This window comes from Rhinoraja longicauda, chromosome 3, assembly GCF_053455715.1.
Source record: "Rhinoraja longicauda isolate Sanriku21f chromosome 3, sRhiLon1.1, whole genome shotgun sequence".
In the NCBI taxonomy this organism is placed as follows: Eukaryota; Metazoa; Chordata; class Chondrichthyes; order Rajiformes; family Arhynchobatidae; genus Rhinoraja; species Rhinoraja longicauda.
The window spans coordinates 3,409,536-3,433,487 of NC_135955.1; the positions used below are offsets into that span (position 1 = coordinate 3,409,536).

A 23,952-nucleotide genomic window follows, 5' to 3' on the forward strand; every position below is an offset into this window, starting at 1 on the left:
GGTGAGTAAGGTGGGCCTAAAATTGTCGTGCTATCGAGTACCATTTTGGCTGTAGTTCAGGAATAAACAAACAAACAAGAGTTTTAGTATATAGATGCAGACAAATCATGCCATGCGTGAGTCCATCTGGTAGTGCCAAATAGAATAAAGCCGTACAACAGCAGAGAAAGTGCAGTTATAAAGTGCAAAAGCAAGGGCTGCAAAGAGATAGAATGAAAGATCAGGGAATTCATCTGATAGGGGAGGGGGGGGGGAAATGTTTTAAAATCTGATGATGTGAAATTTCAAGCGTTTGTATCTCCTGTCTGATGGGAGAGGTGAGAATGATCAGGGTGTGAGTGGTTCGTGATTATATTGGTTGCTTTCCCGAGGCATTATGAAGTGTAGATGGAGACATGGGGGGGGGGGGGGGGGGCGAAGGGGGATTTGGGGGATTGAGAGAGGGAGGCTACCTTATGTGTGATTGTCTGGAGTGTGTTTCCAACTCTCCGCAATTACATGCGGTCTTAGGCAGGGCAGTTGTCAAACCAAACTGTGATGCATGTGGAACCGGATACATTGAATGCTGGGCATGTGGCTCATGTTATGCCTCAAAGATTAATAGAATACAGCGCATCGTTTCAGCAATGTAAAGAACATCACGTGTGTTTTCAGGAATACAACTTGAAGTATGTGGATCTGATTGAAGAAAAGCTAAATGAGGCACTCACTACATATCGCAAACCTGCTGATGGAGAGAACTATGTGCGTCGCAGTAACCAGAGGTGAGCGACTGGGCAAAATGGTTCAACATTTATTAAAATATTGCCAAATGCAAAAGCCAATTTTTAAAATTCTACAACCACTTCTGAATGCTGTGCATTTTGCTTTATCACATCTGGATAATTTAAGATTTACGACAATGAATTCTGAAAGGAAAAGCTGTATGAAAAATGAAATGATGCAATTTTGGGTGGAAGGCTAATGTCGACATTTTAGCTGAGAAAAATAGAAACATAGAAAATAGGTGCTGGAGTAGGCCATTCCAGCAGCACCGCCATTCAATATCATCCAAAATCAGTACCCCGTTCCTACTTTTTCCCCATATCCCGTGATTCCTTTAGCCCTAAGAGCTAAATCTAACTCTCTCTTGAAAACATAGTGAATTGGCCTCCACTACCTTCTGTGGCAGAGAATTCCACAGATTTACAACTCATAGGTAATAAATAGTAGTCTCGATGGGCCGAAGGGCCTGTTTCCGTGCTGTAGCTCTAAAGTCTAAAGTCGGAGGAAACGGAGCATCTGGAGAAACCCCACGCGGTCACCGGGAGAACGTACAAACTCTGTGCAAACAGGACCCCTAGTCGGGTTTGAACCTGGGTGACCGGCGCCGTGGTAGCAACTGAACTGCTGCACCACCTTGATGCTGAGCTTACATAAGATTTTGTCTGGCAAAAGCCAGAGAAACTGGCCAGTTCCAATGAAACGTTGGAATTCTAATGATAAAATATATTGTTTAATTCATTAACTGAGACGGGGCAGTTAGGAGGGTGGTGGGGAGTCTGCGGATATTCTCAGGTAATCCATTTAGGTATGGATTCCTTACCGAGAGTGAGTAAGAGTGTTTAATTGTCATGTGTACCGACAACAGAATGTTGAAATTCTTACTTGCTGCTGTCTTTACAGGCCGTAAATGCAAAAATCACACAGATAAAAATGGAGTAATCAAAAAATACAAAGTAATAACTCTAGCACTAAGTAATCATATTGCAAAAACTGAAGTCTGATCTGTAATGTAAACAAAGATCCAGTCCATAGAAGATTATAGAAACATAAAAAATAGGTGCAGGGGTAAGCCATTCGGCCCTTCGAGCCAGCACCACCATTCAATATGATCATGGCTGACCATCCAAAATCACTACCCTGTCCATGCTTTTTTTCCCCAAATCCCTTGATTCTGTTAGCCCTAAGAGCTAAATCTATCTCTCTTGAATGCATTCAGAGAATTGGCCTCCACTGCCTTCTGTGGCAGAGAATTCCACAGATTCACAACTCTCTGGGTGAAAAAGTTTTTTCCTCATCTCAATCCTAAGTGGCCTACCCCTTATTCTTAAACTGCAACAATAGACAATAGACAATAGACAATAGGTGCAGGAGTAGGCCATTCAGCCCTTCGAGCCAGCACCGCCATTCAATGCGATCATGGCTGATCACTATCAATCAGTACCCCGTTCCTGCCTTCTCCCCATACCCCCTCACTCCGCTATCCTTAAGAGCTCTATCCAGCTCTCTCTTGAAAGCATCCAACGAACTGGCCTCCACTGCCTTCTGAGGCAGAGAATTCCACACCTTCACCACCCTCTGACTGAAAAAGTTCTTCCTCATCTCCGTTCTAAATGGCCTACCCCTTATTCTCAAACTGTGGCCCCTTGTTCTGGACTCCCCCAACATTGGGAACATGTTATCTGCCTCTAATGTGTCCAATCCCCTAATTATCTTATATGTTTCAATAAGATCCCCCCTCATCCTTCTAAATTCCAGTGTATACAAGCCCAATCGCTCCAGCCTTTCAACATACGACAGTCCCGCCATTCCGGGAATTAATCTAGTGAACCTACGCTGCACGCCCTCCATAGCAAGAATATCCTTCCTCAAATTTGGAGACCAAAACTGCACACAGTACTCCAGGTGCGGTCTCACCAGGGCCCGGTACAACTGTAGAAGGACCTCTTTGCTCCTATACTCAACTCCTCTTGTTACGAAGGCCAACATTCCATTGGCTTTCTTCACTGCCTGCTGAACCTGCATGCTTCCTTTCATTGACTGATGCACTAGGACACCCAGATCTCGTTGAACTCCCCCTCCTCCTAACTTGACACCATTCAGATAATAATCTGCCTTTCTATTCTTACTTCCAAAGTGAATAACCTCACACTTATCTACATTAAACTGCATCTGCCATGTATCCGCCCACTCACACAACCTGTCCAGGTCACCCTGCAGCCTTATTGCATCTTCCTCACAATTCACACTACCCCCCAACTTAGTATCATCTGCAAATTTGCTAATGGTACTTTTAATCCCTTCGTCTAAGTCATTAATGTATATCGTAAATAGCTGGGGTCCCAGCACCGAACCTTGCGGTACCCCACTGGTCACTGCCTGCCATTCCGAAAGGGACCCATTTATCCCCACTCTTTGCTTTCTGTCTGTTAACCAATTTTCTATCCATGTCAGTACCCTACCCCCAATACCATGTGCCCTAATTTTGCCCACTAATCTCCTATGTGGGACCTTGTCGAAGGCTTTCTGAAAGTCGAGGTACACCACATCCACTGACTCTCCCTTGTCAATTTTCCTAGTTACATCCTCAAAAAATTCCAGTAGATTTGTTAAGCATGATTTCCCCTTCGTAAATCCATGCTGACTCGGAACGATCCCGTTACTGCTATCCAAATGCTCAGCAATTTCGTCTTTTATAATTGACTCCAGCATTTTCCCCACCACTGATGTCAGACTAACTGGTCTATAATTACCCGTTTTCTCTCTCCCTCCTTTCTTAAAAAGTGGGATAACATTTGCTATTCTCCAATCCACAGGAACTGATCCTGAATCTATAGAACATTGAAAAATGATCTCCAATGCTTCCACTATTTCTAGAGCCACCTCCTTAAGTACTCTGGGATGCAGACCATCAGGCCCTGGGGATTTATCAGCCCATCAGTCTACCCAAAACCATTTCCTGCCTAATGTGGATTTCCTTCAGTTCCTCCATCACCCTAGGTTCTCCAGCCCCTAGAACATTTGGGAGATTGTGTGTATCTTCCTCAGTGAAGACAGATCCAAAGTAACGGTTTAACTCGTCTGCCATTTCTTTGTTCCCCATAATAAATTCCCCTGCTTCTGTCTTCAAGGGACCCACATTTGCCTCTGGTTCTGTCAAAAAGATCTCCTCTCATCCTTCTATGTTCCAGTGAAAAACAAGCCCAGTCGACCCATTCTTTCATCATATTGTATAAGAAAATAACTGCAGATGCTGGTACAAATCGAAGGTATTTATTCACAAAATGCTGGAGTAACTCAGCAGGTCAGGCAGCATCTCAGGAGAGAAGGAATGGGTGACGTTTCGGGTCGAGACCCTTCTTCAGACTTTCATCTTATGTCAGTCCTGCCATCCCGGGAATTAACCTGGTGAACCTACGCTGCACTCCCTCAATAGCAAGAATGACCATCCTCAAATTAGGAGACCAAAACTGCACACAATACTCCAGATATGTTTTTTCCAGGGCCCTGTACAACTGCAGTAGGATCTCCTTGCTCCTAAACTCACATCCTCTCGCAATGAAGGCCAATGAAGGCTTTATTTGTCTGGATAAATCTTTTGTTTGTTTGTTTTTATGTCTTGGTTGCTCTGTAAAGCGTCTTTGAGTTTCCTGAAAAGCGCTATATAAAATAAATGTATTATTATTATTATTATTATTATTCTTCACTACCTGCTGTACCTGCATGCTTACTTTCAGTGACTGATGTACAAGCACACCCAGGACTCATTGAACCTCCCCTTTTCTTAATCTGACACCATTCCGATAATAATCTGGCTTCCTGTTCTTGCCACCAAAGTGGATAACCTCACATTTATCCACATTATACTGCACCTGCCAAGCATCTGCCCACTCACCCAACTTATCTAGGTCACCCTGCAGCCTCATAGCATCCTCCTCGCAGCTCACACTGCCACCCAGCTTTGTGTCATCCGCAAACTTGGAGATATTACATTTAATTCCCGCGTCTAAATCGTTAATATATATTGTAAATAACGGGTCCCAGCACTGAGCCTTGGGGCACCCCACCAGACACTGCCTGCCATTCTGAAAAGGACCTGTTAATTCCCACTCTTTGTTTCCTGTGTGCCAACCAGTTCTCTATCCATGTCAATTCCCCACCCCCAATACCATGTGCTCTAATTTTGCACACTGATCTCTTATGTGGGACCTTGTCGAAGGCTTTTTGAAAGTCCAGATACACCACATCCACTGGCACTCCCTTATCCATTTTACTTGTTACATCCTCCAAAAATTCCAGAAGATTAGTCAAGCATGGTTTCCCCTTCATATATCGAAGCTGACATTGACCGATCCTGTCACTGATCCGCTGAGTTACTCCAGCACTTTGTGTCGCTTTTTGTATACCAGCATCTGCAGTTCCTTGATTGTACATTTTGCTGAGTACAGTCTTCAAGAGACTGATGGTTGCTGGGAAGCAACTGTACTTGGACCTGGAGGTCACGATTCTTGGGCTCCCGTACACCTTCTCGATGGTAGCAGCAAGATGAGAGCGTGGCCATGGTAGTGTGGGTGGTTGATGTTGGCTGCCTATGTGTGCCTCACTGTATTGTGCGGCCTTGTTTGCATGGAAGTTGCTGACCGCTCTCATTTCTGAATGTTCCCAGCGTGGGCCATGAACGAGAGCAGCGATGAGCATGGATTAGGTTTATTTTGTAGTCACCGCTGCCATACTTGCAGGGCATTGGCTGAATACTCAAGGCAAGTGAGTATTAAGTCAATTGGGGTGGCACAGCAGTAGAATTGCTGCCTCACAGCGCCAGAGACCCAGGTTCGATCCTGACTATGGGTACTGTCTGTACGGAGGTTGCACCTTTTCCCTGTGACCACGTGGGTTTTCTCCGACTGCTCTAGTTTCCTTCCGTAATCTGAAGACCTGCAGGTTTGAAGGTTAATTGGTTTCGGTAAAGCTTGTACATTTTCCCTAGTGTGTAGGATAGTGGCTCGTGTGCGGGGTGAATGCTGTTCGTTTTGAACTTAGTGGACCAAAGGGCCTGTTTCCACGCTGTATCTTTAAAGTAAAGTCTAAAGGATGCAGGGATTGCTGTTGTAACACAGTGATGCAGCTGGTAGAGAATCAGCTCCAGCAACTCCGCTTCATTCCTGTCCTCCAGTGCTGTCTGTGCGGAGTTTGCATGTTCTCGTATGACTGTGTGTGTGCTTCCTCCGGGTGCTCTGGTTTTCCCTTCTCATCCCAAATTATGTTCTGCGAATTGGCCCTAGTGTGTAAGTGAAAGGTTGAATCTGGGGCCAGCTGATGGGAAAGTGGGGAGAATAAAAGTGGGAGTAGTGCACGTGCTAGTCTCAGTGGACCGAAGGGCCTGTTTCCACGTTGGCTTCCTGATTCTGAGATTCCAAAGTAAATGCTGTGCAATAGCAATCTTTGCCCACTTGGTGTCAGAAGTGTGTTAAGTAAACATCTTTAACAGATTATCACCAATAATGAATGGCAGCAGCACAGAATTACTACATTAGCTTTATCTTATCTTAAACCACTTGTGAGACAAAATGACCACCACAGTCACTCAAATAACTTAGTGGTGCACTTTAAATAATTAGTTTTTACAATCTTATCCTATTGAGTACTGTGCTTACAGACTTGTACTGCTGTGAGTAAGAATTTCCATTGTTTCGCTTTGGTACACATGTGAATAAAACATTCTTGACTCTTGGAATATCTTGAAATATGATATTTAACAAATGCAAGTTTTCCTGTTTCTGCAAATTGCATTCAGGAACTCGGTGTATAAATACAAATTCAATATGTGGCTTGAAATAAAGAGAGTCAAGACAAGGGTCCTATATATTCTGTATTGTGAATTTGATTTTTTCCCTTTACTAGGTTACAACGACTGTACGTTTACCTGCCCATTCATCTATATAGCCAGCTGGTGCATCATAAAACTGGCTGCCATTTACTGGAGACACAGGTCAGAAAACTTTTGCGGATCTGAGTATACCTTTCAACATGATAAGTGCAATGCAGTAATAAAACAGTATTTAAAAGCCTGTCTCTTCATTCAATTGCTCCATGTGTGTGTTATTGCACATGTGTCAACAGGAGCGATTGATGGTCAATTGCAATGGGCACTCACTGAAACTGACAGACTGTTCTTGAGAGATTAAGGTGTCTGATTACTGTTGGGACGTTACATGGAAACAATGTTTGCCCCCTGGGCTGTTATTCTATGACAGCTTTTTTTCTATACGTCAGTTTCAATGCGATTTTTAAGTGTTATCTAGTTTCCGATCAAAATAGTGTTACAACCAATTTGGCATGTGTATAATACAAATAGTGTTCCCATAGTCATCACTACGTTATCTCCAATTTTCAATATGAATATAGGTAGCGGAACTATCTGTCAGTAGGAGTCCCTTAATACTCTGAGTAAAAACTGTGCATTATTCTATCTATTCCTCTCTTGACTTTATACACCTCTCTAAGATCACCCCTCAGCCCCCTGTACTGCAAGGAATAAAGTCTTACTTGTCCACATCCCTCTCCCCCTCACTGTAACTCAGTCCCTCAATTCCTGGCAACATCAATCTTTTCTGTGTAAATCTCAATCAGAGGAATTTAGAGGGTTCTTTCCTGTTTCCCACCCCATGCTGTTCATGCCTCGGGAGTGTCTGATTTGCCAGTGCAAAGGAGAACGTACCATGTGTAATTGGGAATGTTGGATGGGCAGGAGCTTTACTCAATACCATTCTATTGTTGCAGAGCATTGTTCCAGACTTGAGTTACGTGGTGCGTTCGCCATCTCTGGACAAGTGGGACGGTGTGAAGCAGCTGAAAGCAGCACTCTGGGCCCTGGTACGACGGTGTCTTTTTTTTATTAACATGGTTACCTTTCTGTATTTCCACCCTCATCAACTTTTCTGTACATCTTGCTAACTTTTCAAATCCTCATCAAGTTCCTGAAGCGTCCGATCCAGGACTAAAGAGACCTGCAATTCTTGCATCTTCCTTCCCTCCAGAGATGCTGCCTGTCCTGCTGAGTTACTCCAGCATTTTGTGTCTACCTGCGATTCCTACATCTCACTAGAATGCCCGTGGTCCTGACGGCCCTGGATGGGTAAAAAGGGGTCGGTCTGATGCCAGTGATGTTCTTCCACTGCAGTTCTGTGCAGCTATTGCAGGTTGTCTGTGAATGGACTCTGCCCCTGAGCCTCCCATGGTAGTAATAATAAAATGTTTCATGGTGTTTATTCACAAAATGCTGGAGTACCTCAGCGGGTCAGGCAGCATCTCAGGAGAGAAGGAATGGGTGACGTTTCGGGTCGAGACGTCACCCATTCCTTCTCTCCTGAGATGCTGCCTGACCTGCTGAGTTGCTCCAGCATTTTGTGAATAAATACCTTCGATTTGTACCAGCATCTGCAGTTATTTTCTTACACTAAATGTTTCATGGTGTTCATTAATGACTGGATGTGGTATATATTACATTAGTTTAATTATGATTAGTGTCAGAGTGATAAATAACAAATTTATTTTGAGCGATGTGTGCTTGCGATAGTTTTAGAAAAACGAGTCAGTTCCAGTCCCAGACAGGTGCAGACCCAGTCTGAAGAAGGGTCTCGACCCAAAACGTCACCCATTCCATCCCTCCAGAGATGCTGCCTGGAGTCCCGCTGAGTTACTCCAGCATTTTGTGTCTATCTCTGACACACTGACTTTTCTCAGGAACTGAACCCTTATGCATCCCAGGGAATATCTATTTATGCGAGATTGTTTTCTGAAAACAATTATCTGGTGGCCAATTCTCCCACCCCGGTCATTCCTCTTCCTCCCCACTCCCATTGGACAAAAGATACAGAAGCCTCAGGAACAGCTTCTTCCCCTCTATTATCAGGCTTCTGAACGGTCCTTCATAAGCTAGGGTACTGTCCGATTCACCTCTACCCCATTGTGGACATTGGACTTTGTCTCTGGAACTGATGCGCTCCAATGCTGAGAACTTTATTCTGCACTCTGTATCTTCTACCTATTGTGCTTCAGTTTGACGTGATTTATTACCTGATCAGATTGGATAGCATGCCATAACAAAGCTATTCACTGTACCTCTGTGCATGACAATAATGATGCTGGATGCTTAATGATTCTAACCGAAATGCCGTCTGAATTTCAGGGAAACATTGGCTCATCTAACTGGGGCCTGAACCTTCTTCAAGAAGAGAATGTGATCCCGGATATCATAGTCCTGGCCCAGACATGTGAGACCCTCTCCATCAGAGGGTAAGCATCAATCCTGCTTGGAATAAACCCGGAGGAGCAGCGTAATACACGTTGCAGTAAATCGCCACACAAGGAACTGCAGATGCAGGTTTACAACAAAGAGAGCAGCATCTCTAGAGAACATGGATAGGGAGAAGGGTCCCAACCAAAAACGTGATCTATTCATGTTCTCCAGAGATGCTTCTTGACCCGCTGAGTTACACAAGCACTTTGTATTTTTTTAGCAGTAGATCTCTGTGCTTCGACATGGTCAGTCGTAGCTGATAAGAAGATGGGTGAAATTGGATTTCCAGAGTGTGCTGACGACTTTGAGGTGATATTAGGACGGCTCAGTGGTGTGGTGGTAGAGCTGCTGCCTAACAGCGCCAGAGACCCAGGTTCGATCCTGTCTATGAGTGCTGTCCGTACGGAGTTTGTACATTCTCCCCATGACCATGTGGGTTTTCTCTGGGTGCTCTGGTTTCCTCCCACATTCTAAAGACGTACAGGTTTGCAGTTTAATTGGCTTCAGGAAAATTATAAATTGTCCGTTGTGGGTAGGATAATGCGAGTGTACGGGGTGATCGCTAGTCAGCACGAACTAGGTGGGCCGAAGGGCCTGTTTCCGCCCTGTTTCCGCACTGTATCTCTAAGGTCTGCATGTAAAGTTTAAAGTTAATTGTGATGTTCTTTGTGAGTGTGCTTCCTACAGTGCATCGGACTAGGGCTTGTTGTTTCCACTCATTCCTTTTCTTTTTGTACACAATGCAGGACGTGTTTGTATGTGCTCGGCCTCTTAGCAAAGACAAAGCAGGGCTGTGACATCCTGAAGCAGCACAACTGGGATGCGGTCAGGCACAGCCGCAGGCAGCCTTGGCCCGTGGCTCCCGATGACATGGAGCAACTGTACAGCGAGCTTTCCTCGGTCCCCAGTACCCTGAGCCTCAGCTCAGAGTCCACCGGCTCCAGGCACAACAGCGAGAGTGAGTCTCTTCCCCAGAGTGAGTATCGTGTGAAATTTGCCCGTCCCTCCAATGTATCGGGAGACCTCTGCAGCAGCACGGTACCAATCGCCAGCAAGGGTTTGTGTCGGCTGGCTGACCGTTCCCTTTGGTTCATAGATAGCAATTTTCAGATGGTTGCAATGAATTTGTCAAGTTGGCTTCAAACATAGAAGAATACAGCACGGGAACAAGCTCTTCTGCCCATGATGTCTGTGCCGACCGTGATGCCAAGTTAACCGAAACCCATCTACCTGCCTATCCCTCCATTCAATTAGTCATTTGCCTGACAAAATACCTCTTAACTACTTCTATCCTATCTGCTTCCACCACCTGCCTTGGCATGCGTTTCAGATGCCCACCACCCTCTGTGCAAGAAGGAAACTCCTTTGAACATGCCATCCCCCTCACCTTAGACCTATGCCCATTTGACATTTCAACCTTGTGGGGGAAATAAATCTCTTGACTCTCAACCTTATCTATATCTCTCATAATTGTATAAACTTAGATGAGGTCAGCCTTCAGTTTCCGACACTCCAGAGAAAACAATCCAAATTGATCCAAACTCTCCTTCTAGCTAATAATCTCTAATCCAGGCAGCATCTTGGTAAACCTCTTCTGCACCCTCTCTAAAGCCTCTGCATCCTTCTGGAACGGGTGACCAGAACTGCACACAATGCTCCAAATTTGGCCAAACCAAAGTTTTACACTTTAGCAACATGACTTTCCAAATGTTATACTCAACACCCCAACTGATGATGGTACGTCTGCCTTATTCTGTCTTTACCACTATCTACGGGTATTGCAACTTACAGGGAGCAATGCGCTTGCATCCCAAGATCCCTCTACTTTCAAACTCCCGAGGGTCCTGCCTTTTCTGTGTATTCCTCTTCATTTAGCTTCCCAAATTACAACACTTGCTCAGATTAAACGTCATCTGCCATTTCTCTGCCACTATTTCCAATTTCTTGCTGTACCAACCTTTAGCAACCTTCCTCGCAATCCACAACTCCACTATTTTATGTTAGCTGCATGTGTACTGATCAGCCCATCTACATTGTGGACCGTATTAAATAGCACTTGCTATTGATACAGAGATCCAACTTCCATTTCCTTGATTGAAATGTCGACTCCAGTTTAGCGAATAAACCTCAAGACTGAACGCCAGGCCAGGCACAGCATGAGTTAAATACAGAGCAGAAGTCTCTAGACTGTCCCATCAAACATCCTCCGAAACTCCCTGGTCCACTCGTCCCTTCTCACCCAAACTATCCCCTCCCCAGGTACTTTCCCCTGCAACCGCAGGAGATGCAACACCGGTCCCTTTACCTCCATCCAAGGACCCAAACAGTCTTTCCAGGTGAGGCAGAGGTTCACCTGCACCTCCTCCAACCTCATCTACTGTATCCGCTGTTCCAGGTGTCAACTTCGCTACATCTGCGAGACCAAGCGCAGGCTCGGCGATCGTTTCGCTGAACACCTCGGCTCAGTCCGTCTTAACCAACCTGATTTCCTGGTGGCTTAGCACCTCAACTCCTCCTCCCATTCCCAATCTGACCTTTCTGTCCTGAGCCTCCTCCATTGTCAGAGTGAGGCCCAGCGCAAATTGGAGGAACAGCACATCAAATTTTGCTTGGGTAGTTTGCACCCCAGTGGTATGAACATTGACTTCTCTAACTTCAGGTAATCCCTGCTTTCCCTCTCGATCCCCTCCCTCTTCTCAGTTCTCCCTCCAATCTTCCTGTCTCTGACTGCAACCCACCCCCTCTCCTGACATTAGTCTGGAGAAGGGCCTCGACCCAAAACGTCACCCATTCCTTCTCTCCAGAGAAGCGGCCAGACCCGCTGGGTTACTCCAGCATTTTGTGTCTACCATCAAACATTGCCTTCATTTTTCTCTGTTTATATTGGCAAACCAGCCATTCATATGGTTTTGTTAAACAGTGTTCCATTTGGCCAATTATAGGCTCTGTGCTAGCAACGGGCAAAATAGGTATTAAAAAAAAAGGTCATTCCAACTGGGTCGTGATCACAAGAAATGCAGGAATCTTGAGCTAAAAAATAGGGGCTGGATATTTCAAGTCGGAACTCTTTTTCAGACTGAAGGGTCCCAACATCAAGTCCATTCCCTCCACAGATGCTGCCTGACCTGCTGTGTTCCTCCAGCAATTTTTTTTTTTTGTGAAAAAAAATAAGCCATCTTCCTCCAGTTGTTACGGTATAATTGAATTTGGAGCCCAGGTTTTGATCAGTTGTCTAAGACCGTCTACAATTTGTCCCATTCCGTTCATCAGATGTGCCTCAGTGGCCGATACAGTGGTTTGATTCCCGCTTCAAAGATGTGAGCACGACATTCTTGTACGGCGTGAGTGCTGCACTGTTAGAGATGCCGTCTGTTGGATGAGCTGTGAAAGTGAGGCCTTACCCACTTTATCAGGCAGGCATGAATAATCCCATGATACTGTTTCCAGGAAAAGCACATGAACACTTTCTGTTGATAGCGTGGATGTGCAGAGGATGTTTCCACTAGTGGGAGAGTCTAGGGCCAAAGTGCACAGCCTCAGAATGAGAGGAAATACCTTTGGAATGGAAATGAGGAGGAATTTCTTTAGCCAGTGAATCTGTGGAATTCATTGCCACAGACAGCTGTGGAACGCAAGTCATTGGGTATTTTTAAAGCAGAGATTGCTGGGTTCTTGATTAGTTAAAGAGGGTGAAGGTGAGAGGAAAATGTAGAAGAGGCATGATTGAATGGCGAAGCAGTCTCGATGGGATGAATGGCCTAATTCTGCTCCTATGCCTTAAGGTCTTATGATCTTACTGGCTTGATTAATGTTCAACCTTCAGTAAACATTAATAAAGCAGATACAATAGCAGCTTTTAAGAGGCTTTTAAATGGACACATGGAGGGATATGAATCAAGTGCCAGTAGAGGAGATTAACTTGGCGTCCTGATCGGCACAGACATTGTGGGCCGAAGGGTCTGTTCCTGTACTGTGCTATGTAAAGCAGATCATTCTCCAGTGACCAAAAAGCCTGATGCATTTACTTTGTTGTGCAATAGTTACACTTCAAAAGGAATTATTTGCCTCTAAAGCGAATGCACTGCTCAGAAGTCATGAAAGTACCGTTTAAATTCACCTCATGATCAGTGGGACATGCTAACTGGTCTGCTTTGTTTCAGGCATGTTTATCATGGAAGATGACCGCTATGGGAGCAGCACGACGAGCACTTTCTTCCTCGATATCACTGAAGAGGGAGACCCGTCCTTGCAACTGAAGCCGAAGTCAATGAAGGAAAAGGAGAGAAGCCCTCTCAGCATCTTCAGCTCGTCCAAATTTGTTACCCGCCGCTTCTTCAACAATCTGACCTCTCTGCCCAGCAAGAAACTGCGCAGCAACAGCGAGTCCAAGTCTGCCAAAATGGCCATGGAGAGGAAGCACGTGCACCAGCGCATCCGGGCGGTGACCGAGCCGGCCAACAGCACCGAGTACCTGCAGAGCGAGGTGTTCACCAGCATCTTCAATGGCACCCGGATGCACAAGAGCCACACCTTGAGCCTGGAGACCTCCTTCGTTGGCAACCGGGACCACGGCAACGGCGGCAACTCGCACAGCATCTCGGAGACCGAGCTGAAGCGCCCCAAGACCCTGCTGGGGGACAACCACAGGGAGCAGATTGTCAGGGACAGGTCGATGGGGGACGGCACCGCCGGCCCGCAGTTCAAAAGCCGCAGCCAGAGCTTCAACACGGACACCACCACCAGCGGCATCAGCTCCATGAGCTCGGTCAACTCCAGTCCCTCCGGTGAGACGGTCCGCCTCGACCTGGCCAACGCCGACACCGACTGCGGCAGCCTCAACACCATCGTCAGTTCACGCACGCTGAAGACCAACGTGTCCCCCACCCCTCGCTCCAACCACCTACCTCTGTCCAAGTCCAACTCCGTCTTGCTGGTACCCCCGGGATCCTCTCACACTCTCCCACGCCGGGCCCAGTCGCTCAAAGCACCGTCTGTCACCACCATCAAGAGCCTGACCAACTACAACTTCAGCTACACCAGTCCGCGCGACGCCTTTGGCTACGCCACCCTGAAGCGGCTGCAGCAGCAGAGGATGCACTTGTCTCTGTCGCACTCCGAGGCTCTCGCATCGCCAGCAAAGGACGTGCTCTTCACTGACACCATCACCATGAAGACAGGCAGCCTGGACTCCAGGCTGACGCCCAGAAGGTAACCCCGTGTATTCCTTTTTTAAAATGTTTAATTTTAGAGAGGCGGGGTGGAAACAGGCCCGTTTTGACCCACCGAGTCCACGCCGACCAGTGATCACCCCATACACTAGTTCTGTCCTACACACTAGGGACAATTTACAGAAGTTAATTAACCTACAACCCGTACGTCTTTGGAGAGTGGGAGTAAACCGGAGCACCCGGAGAAAATCCACGCGGTCATAGGGAGAACGTGCAAACTCCGTACAGACAGCACCTGTAGTCAGGGTCGAACCCGTATCTCATAAGTCCTAGCAGCAGAATTAGGCCATTCAGCCCATCAAGTCTACTCCACCATTCAATCATGGCTGATCTATAGTCTCCCTCCTAACCCCATTCTCCTGCCTTCTCCCCATAACCTCTGACACCTGTACTAATCAAGAACCTATCAATTTCCATCTTAAACACCCAATGACGGTCTCCACAGCTGTCTGTGGCAATGAATTCCACAGATTCACCACCCTCTGACTAAAGAAATTCCTTTTCATCTCCTTACTAAAGGTATGTCCTTTTATTCTGAGGCTGTGCTCTCTGGTCCTAGACTCTTCCACAAGTGGAAACATCCTCTGGCGCTGGCACTGTAAGGCAGCAACTCTAATGCTGTGCCACCGATCCACCCTGTGAAGATTCTTGGGAAAAAACAAGGAACTATGGATGATGGTTCAAGAAAAGGCACAAAGTACTGGAGTAAACTCAGCAGATCAGGCAGCAACTCTGGAGCACGTGGCTATGTGAACTATCCATGTCTGCCAGAGAAGCTGCCTGACCCGCTGAGTTACTCCAGTACTTTATGCCTTTCCGCGTATTCTTTAATTAAACACTGCCTGTAGCTAGCAACTCTGAAAACAAAGTGTCTTGGTGAAAGATGATCTTCATTCCACTTTCTCTTCAGTAGGTGTTGCTCTATGACAAGGTGTTGAAAAAGGTTCTGCAGAAGTAGGTTCTCAGTTCATATGTGAAGAGTTTGTTACATTTCAGTTATGCAGGACACACTGACATTTTTTGACACTTGCAATCGTGTCATTTGTTAATGCCAGTTGAGAGTTATTGCCGCGAGTATAAGAAAATAACTGCAGATGCTGGTACAAATCGAAGGTATTTATTCACAAAATGCTGGAGTAACTCAGCGGGTCAGGCAGCATCTCAGGAGAGAAGGAATGGGTGATGTTTCGGGTCGAGACCCTTCTTCAGTCTGAACGTCACCCATTCCTTCTCTCCTGAGATGCTGCCTGACCTGCTGAGTTACTCCAGCATTTTGTGAAATAAATACCTTTGTTATTGCCGTGAGTGTATTTATTGATAAATATATAAATTAAGAGACAGGAGAAACTGCAGAGCACACACAAAAGTGTTGGAGGAACGCTGCTACTGGGGAGGAAATGGATAGACTGTGGCGGTCCCTGGTGGTGAGCCATGCGTGGTGCGAACCCTCGGCTCGGGGGATGTGGTCACGGAACTGGAAGTAGGGAGGAGTTACAGTTGGTAGTGGTTTCCAGGAGGAGTTGAACTGGTTGGGGGTTTGGGGAGTTGTAATGGTGCTTGAGGAATAAAGAAAACTTTGCTTGACACTGTCCCGCTTCATTGGCTTTGCTTGATACTCGTGTCCCGCTTCAAGACAATGTTTCCGGATGAGATGCCTCTCCAATCCTGTCCCAAAAAATCGCCTGCCCATTCCCTCCTCAATGCGGCCTGAGCTGCTGTGTTCCTCAGGCACCTTGTGTTTTTATATGAGTTAATGGGCCAGTATTGTGTCGCATAGTCCTTCAAATGTACTCTGCCATTCCATAAGATTATGATTGATCTGATTGTAACCTTAATTCTGCATTCTCATCGACCTGCTGGTCAACTTCACACATCGACCTGCTGGTCACTTCATGCCTGCCATTCTGAAAGGGACCCATTTATCCCTACTCTTTGTTTCCTATCTGCCAACCAATTTTCTATCCATGTCAGTACCCTACCCCCAATACCATGTGCTATAATTTTGCCCACTAATCTCCTATGTGGGGCCATATCGAAGGCTTTCTGAAAGTCTAGGTACACTGCATCCACTGGGTCTCCCTTGTCCATTTTTCTAGTTACATACTCAAAAAATTCCAGATTAGTCAAGCATGATTTCCCCTTCGTAAATCCATGCTGGCTCTGAACGATCCTGTTACTGCTATCCAAATGCTCTGCAATTTCTTCTTTTATGATTGACTCCAGCATCTTCCCCACCACCGATGTCAGGCTAACTGGTCTATAATTTCCTGTTTTCTCTATCCCTCCTTTCTTAAAAAGTGGGATAACATTAGCTACCCTCCAATCCTTGATTAGTGCGGGTGTCAAATGTTACAGGGAGAAGGCAGAAGAATGGGGTAGAGAAGGAAAGATAACAATCAGCCATGATTGAATGGTGGAGCAGTCTCGATGGACCAAATGGCCTAATTTTTGCTTGTATGTCTTATGAACATGATCTAATGATAATGTTGATTTTAGGGGAGTGGGTGTGCTGGTAAATTGTTGAGTGAAAGTTGTGCAGGATTCTGAATTGTGTGTGCGCTGAATTAGGTAGTTTACAGTGTAGGAATCTGGGTGAGCTACACTACAGCACTCGAATAGCCAGTGGTTTTCTGCTGCAGACTCCCTGCTAAGTTGTGGGCATGATCTGTTGTGCTGCTGCCTTGGTGAAGCTGCCGACCAACAGAGACAGTGGTGATGTATGGGAGGAGGTGCCTGCTGCACACAGTGGGGATGCTGACTAAACACTGGTGAGCTATAGGAGAGGTGCCCACTATCAGTCTGTGGTGAGCTATGGTAGAGATGCCTGCTACAGACAGTGGTGAGCTGTGGTAGAGACGCCTACTACAGACAGTGGTGAGCTGTGGTAATGCCTACTACAGACAGTGGTGAGCTGTGGTAGAGATGCCTACTACAGACAGTGGTGAGCTGTGGTAGAGATGCCTGCTACAGACAGTGGTGAGCTGTGGTAATGCCTACTATAGACAGTGGTGAGCTGTGGTAGAGATGCCTACTACAGACAGTGGTGAGCTGTGGTAGAGATGCCTGCTACAGACAGTGGTGAGCTGTGGCAATGCCCACTACAGACAGTGGTGAGCTGTGGTAGAGATGCCTACTACAGACAGTGGTGAGCTGTGGTAGAGATGCCTGCTACAGACAGTGGTGAGCTGTGGTAATGCCTGCTACAGACAGTGGTGAGCTGTGGTAATGCCTGCCACAGACAGTGGTGAGTTGTGGTAATGCCTACTACAGACAGTGGTGAGCTGTGGTAATGCCTGCTACAGACAGTGGTGAGCTGTGGTAGAGATGCCTGCTACAGACAGTGGTGAGCTGTGGTAATGCCCACTGCAGACAGTGGTGAGCTGTGGTAATGCCTGCCACAGACAGTGGTGAACTGTGGTAGAGATGCCTATTACAGACAGTGGTGAGCTGTGCTAATGCCCACTGCAGACAGTGGTGAGCTGTGGTAATGCCTGCTACAGACAGTGGTTAGATGTGGTAGAGATGCCTACTACAGACAGTGGTGAGCTGTGGTAATGCCTGCTACAGACAGTGGTGAGCTGTGGTAATGCCTGCTACAGACAGTGGTGAGCTGTGGTAGAGATGCCTACTACAGACAGTGGTGAGCTGTGGTAATGCCTACTACAGACAGTGGTGAGCTGTGGTAGAGATGCCTACTACAGACAGTGGTGAGCTGTGGTAATGCCTGCTACAGACAGTGGTGAACTGTGGTAATGCCTACTACAGAGAGTGGTGAGCTGTGGTACTGCCTACTACAGACAGTGGTGAGCTGTGGTAGTGATGCCTACTACAGACAGTGGTGAGCTGTGGTAATGCCTGCTACAGACAGTGGTGAACTGTGGTAATGCCTACTACAGAGAGTGGTGAGCTGTGGTACTGCCTACTACAGACAGTGGTGAGCTGTGGTAGTGATGCCTACTACAGACAGTGGTGAGCTGTGGTAATGCCTGCTGCAGGCAGTGGTGAGCTGTGGTAATGTCTGCCACACACAGTGGTGAGCGATGTGAGCACGACTGGATGTCTGGAAGATTTACTCTGCAAAGCTCACCAGAGTCAGGAGAGCTAACGGAAACTATTCTTTGCTGCACCACGCTGTTGTTGCCGTTCCCTGAACAGTGTGTTTGAGGTTGTGAATACCATCTGTCGGTCACTTGCCGCCTCTCATTCCTGTTCATCTCCCATTGTTCAGATTCATCAAAGCATTGAGCTTTGCCTCGCTGGACAAAGAGGATTTACTCAGTCCGATTAATCACACCACCCTTCAGCGTTCCTCCTCTGTGCGCTCCATGGTCTCCAACGCCACCTACGGCAGCACTGACGATTACATTGGCCTTGCACTGCCGAGCGACATCAATGATCTGTTCCAGGTAGGATGGGTGGGGGCCCTGCCCCCGGGCGGAGGGAGCCCGCACTACATTATTCTGTGTGTCTGCAAGTCTGGCAGGATGTGTGGGTGGGCGGGGAGGCAGGCTGCCTTTATACACCTGCAGGCCAAGCAACAGGCGAGGCCTCTCCACTCCTGGTGATTCGACTAGTTAACGAGACCGTGGATGATCTGTGTAGGAAGGAACTGCAGATAGACACAAAAAGCTGGAGTAACTCCAGCACCTCTGGAGAGAAGGAATAGGTGACGTTTCAGGTCGAGACCCTTCTTCAGATCTGTGGGCTGACTCCACATTTATCTTCATTGTTTAATACCTTTGGTTAACAAAACATCCTTTTTTAACATTTAAAAGCAGCAATGGACCTGGAATTAATTCCATTTGTAGAAATTTCTGCCAAGTTCTGCATGTGGAACTGGCTTCCTATCATTATTCATGGTCTGGATCTAGTTTTTATGATCTGTTCCCTTTTCGATCATCCGAAATAGTTTCTTGCTATCTTTCTACATCTACTCCCTGTGGCTACATGGCTTTCCCGGGTGCTCCGGTTTCCTCCCACAAGACATACAGATTGGTGAGCTAATCGTGCCTCTCTGTTACTGTCCTCTCGTGAGATGACTTGGTTTTAGATTTTATAGTTAGTGTGGAAACAGGCCTTCTGGCCCACCGAGTGGGTGCCAACCATCGATCACCCGTACACTAGTTCAATCCTGTACACTAGGGGCATTTTTACAGAAGCCAATTAAGCTGCACATCTTTGGGACGTGGTAGGAAACCGGAGCACCAGGCGAAAACCCACGCGGTCACAGGGAGAATGTACAAACTCCATACAGACTACACCCGTGGTAAGGATCGAACCCAGGTCTGGCGCTGAGGCAGCAACTGTACCGCTGCACCACTGTGCAGGATGGGTAGGTTGCAATAGGATTATCAGAAACATAGAAATATAGGTGCAGGAGTAGGCCATTCGGCCCTTCGACCCAGCATCGCCATACAATATGATCATGGCTGATCATCCAGAATCAGTAGCCCGTTCCTGCTTTTTCTCCATATCCCTTGATTCCTTTTGCCCTCAGAGCTAAACCTAACTCCCTCTTGAAAACATCCAGTGAATTGGCCTCAACTGCCTTCTGTGGAAGAGAATTCCACAGTTTCACAACTCTGGGTGAAAAGGTTTTTCCTCATCTCAGTCCTAAATGGCCTACCCCTTATTCGTAAACTGTGACCCCTGGTTCTGGACTCCCATAACATGGGGAACATTTTTCCTGGATCTAGCCTGTTCAATCCTTTAAGAATTCTATGTTTCTATAAGATCTCTCATCCTTCTAAATTCCAGTGAATGCAAGCCCAGTCGACCCATTCTTTCATCATATGTCAGTCCCGCCAACCTGGGAATTAACCTGGCGACCCTACGATGCAGGTATAACAATAACTCCCTCAATAACAATAATTGCAATAGTAACAAAGTGGCAGTTCTGTCTAACTGGAACACGTGGTGGTGAAGTGCTGCCCCTTCTACCTCCCGAGGGAATTCACCTCCATCATCCTGACCGCGGGCTATATCCCACCCCAGGAAGACGTCCGTCTAGCATTGGAGGAGCTGCACGCCGTGGTCAACAAACACCAGACAGCGTACCCCAAAGCCTTTACCGCCATTGCCAGGGACTTCAACAAAGCCTGCCTGACAAAATCACTCCCGAACTACCACCAACATGCCTCCTGTGGCACCAGAGGATTAAACTCAAATCCTCTCGCAATGAAGGCCAGCGTGCCATTAACTTTCTTCACTCCCTGCTATACCTGCATGCTTACTTTCAGTGACTGATGTACAAGCACACCCAGGTCTCATTGCACCTCCCCCTTTTCCTAATCTGACACCAAAGAAGGGTCTCAACCCGTAACGTCACCCATTCCTTCTCTCCATGATGCTGCCTGACCTGCTGAGTTACTCCAGCTTTTTCTGTCTATCTTTGGTTAAAACCAGCATCTGCAGTTCCTTCTTGCACCATTTAGATAATAATCTGCCTTCTTGTTCTTGCCACCAAAGTGGATAACCTCACATTTATCCACATTATACTGCATCTACCATGCATCTGCCCACTCACCCAACCTATCCAAGTCACCCTGCAGCCTCATAGCATCTTTCTCGCAGCTCACGCTGCCACCCAGCTTTGCGTCATCCGCAAACTTGGAGATGTTACATTTAATTCCCTTGTCTAAATCGTTAATATATATTGTAAATAACTGGGGTCCCAGCACTGAGCCTTGCGGCACCCCACTAGTCACTGCCTGCCATTCTGAAAAGGACTCGTTAATTCCTACTCTTTGCTTCCTGTCTGCCAACCAGTTCTCTATCCATGTCAATACCCGACCCCCAATACCATGTGCTCTAATTTTGCCCACTAATCTCTTGTGTGGGACCTTGTCAAAGGCTTTTTGAAAGTCCAGATAAACCACATCCACTGGCTCTCCCTTATCCATTCCACTTGTTACATCCTCAAAAAATTCCAGATTAGTCAAGTATGATTTCCCCTTCATAAATCCATGCTGACTTTGACCGATCCCGTCACTGCTTTCCAAATGCACTGCTATAACATCTTTAATAATCTCAAGCATCTTCCCCACTACCGATGTAAGGCTAACTGGTCTATAATTCCCCATTTTCTCTCTCCCTCCTTTCTCGAAAAGTGGAGTTACATTGGCTACCCTCCAGTCCACAGGAACTCATCCAGAGTCGAGAGAACATTGGAAAATGATCACCAATGCATCCACGATTTCTAGGGCCACCTCCTTGAGTACTCTGGGATGCAGACCATCAGGCCCTGAGGATTTATCTGCCTTCAGTCCCAACAGTTTACCTAACACTAATTCCTGACGAATGTGGATTCCCTTCAGTTCCTCCCTCCCACTAGATCCTCAATCCCCTAGTATTTCTGGGAGATTGTTTGTGTCTTCCTAAGTGAAGACAGAACCAAAGTACTCATTTAACTATTCTGCCATTTCCTTGTTTCCCATTACAAATTCACCTGTCTCTGACTGTCAGGGACCTACATTTGTCTTCACTAATCTTTTCCTTTTTTCATATCCAAAGAAACATTTAGTCCGTTTTTATATTCCCCGCAAGCTTTCTTTCGTGCTCTTTTCTCCCCCTCTTAATTAACCCCCTTGTCCTCTGTTGAGTTCTAAATTTCTCCCAGTCCTCCGGTTTGCTGCTTCCTCTGGCCAATTTATATGCCTCTTAATTAACCCCCTTGTCCTCTGTTGGATGCCTCTTAATTAACCCCCTTGTCCAATCTTCCTTGGATTTAACACTATCCTTCGTTAGCCATGGTTGAGCCGCCTTCCCCGTTTTATTTCTTTGCCATACAGTGATGACTAATTTTTGGAGTTCATCCATGCGGTCTTTAAATCTTTTCCATTACATCTCCACCATCAACCCTTTAAGTATAATTTGCCTGTCTATCCTAGCCAATTGCCGTCTCATACCTTCAAAGTCTTTAAGTTCAGGACCCTAGTCTCTGAATTAACCGTGTCACTCCCCATCCTAATGCAGAATTCCACCATATTATGGTCACTGTTGCCCAAGGGGCTTTGCACAAGAAGATTACTAACTAATCTTTCTTCATTACACGATACTCAGTCTAGGATGGCCTGCCCTCTAGTCAGTTCCTCTACATATTGGCTTAGAAAACCATCCCGTATACATTCCAGGAAATCCTCCACCTCAGCACTGTTACCAATTTGGTTGGCCGAATCTATATGCAGATTAAAGTCACCATGATAACTGTTGTACCTTTGCTACACGCATCCCTAATTTCCTGCTTGATGCTATCCCCAACCTCCCTCCTGCTGTTTGGTGGTCTGTTTTCTGCCCTTGGCTATTTCGCAGTTCTACCCATACCAATTCTACCGCATCCAAGCTAATGTCTCTCCTTGCTATTGCATTAATCTCCTCTTTAACCATCAACACCACCCCACCTCCTCTTCCTTTCTGTCTGTCCTTCCTGCATATTGAATACCCCTGCATGTTTAGCTCCCAGCCTTGGTCACCCTGGAGCCGTGTCTCCATAATTTCAACAATATCATATTCCTTTACTACTAACTGCGCATTCAATTCATCCACCTTCTCATGAATGCTCCTCACATTAAGGCACAAAGCTTTCAGGTTTCTTTTTCTTATATCCCTTCTACCTTTTGCTTCTGTCCTTTTAAGGCCCTCTGTCTCCTTGCATTGGTTCCCCTCACCCTGCCCTGTCAGGGTACTGGAGTTACTCTGTGGGCCAGCGTGGATTCAATGGGCTGACATGAATGCCCAGGTTGTAAGGAATAATATGGAAGGGAATTGAAGAAAAGAACTTTCACCCAGAGGCAGATGGAGTTTTGGAAGCTAGTGCAGTTAATAATTGTTGAGTTTTCCCATAGCTGGGAGCGGGGAAGTGCGATTAGACTTGATCATCTCTTCAGTAGGCATGGACACATGGAACAGAAGGACCTCCTTATTTGCTGCAAGGTGCTGCCTGGTTGAATCCTGGGAATGGCTGACCATGTAAAATGCTTATAAAGGATTCAATTTACATTTATTTCCAGTGAATCTTCAAAGGATTTTGATTGGTGCATCTGACATTCAGTTCCAGATCAATCTTTCTGTTGAGAATGGAAAGTTTGGCTAATTTAAAAATATCCAATCTTTGTTATTGTCTACACTCTTTAAAATGTATTTATTGTAAATCTGTTTTTGTTTTGAGATATATCGGCCAAATGTAAGCAGGTGGGACTAGTTTGGGTGGGACGTTGGTTGGTGTGGGCAAGTTGGAAGGACCTGTTTCCATGCTGTAAGGCTCTATGGCTCTGAGATGTTACATTTGAGCAGATGTTTAGATACAAAAACATGGATAGGTGCGGATGAAACTGTCTAGTGAACTGTTCCACCTTTCTCCCAGGTGAAAGACATCCCTTATTTTCAGCAGAAGTGCAGCCCACCTGAAGATGACTACTCTGTGCAAGGAACAGAATCAGACGATGGTGGGTGCAAATGTCTACCTGGTCTTGCTAGCTGCTCTTTCCGTGTTGTGCGATTTCTGACATTTCTTGACCATCCCTGGTTTCCCCTGAACTGAGAGAAATCAAGGAGTTGATTACTTTGAGTCTAGAATTGAAATTCGTGAACCCAATGGGTTATTTTTTGAAAAAGAAAACTATGCTGAAATAACTCAGCGGGTCAGGCAGCATCTCTGGAGAACAT

General features: G+C 46.3%; 1 protein-coding gene across 2 annotated transcripts in view; it reads left to right on the forward strand.

The window, feature by feature from the left end:
- rictora (RPTOR independent companion of MTOR, complex 2 a) overlaps positions 1–23,952 on the forward strand; it is a 143,184-nt gene that overhangs the window by 105,083 nt on the left and 14,149 nt on the right. Inside the window, exons 26-33 of one of the 2 annotated variants that reach the window (XM_078431134.1) lie at positions 655–764; positions 6,664–6,751; positions 7,543–7,635; positions 8,951–9,057; positions 9,808–10,037; positions 13,222–14,269; positions 18,518–18,695; positions 23,651–23,732. In XM_078431134.1, coding sequence (XP_078287260.1) covers positions 655–764; positions 6,664–6,751; positions 7,543–7,635; positions 8,951–9,057; positions 9,808–10,037; positions 13,222–14,269; positions 18,518–18,695; positions 23,651–23,732 — 1,936 coding nt within the window. The remainder of the gene's footprint in view (positions 1–654; positions 765–6,663; positions 6,752–7,542; positions 7,636–8,950; positions 9,058–9,807; positions 10,038–13,221; positions 14,270–18,517; positions 18,696–23,650; positions 23,733–23,952) is intronic. The other variant, XM_078431143.1, reaches the window with a different exon arrangement.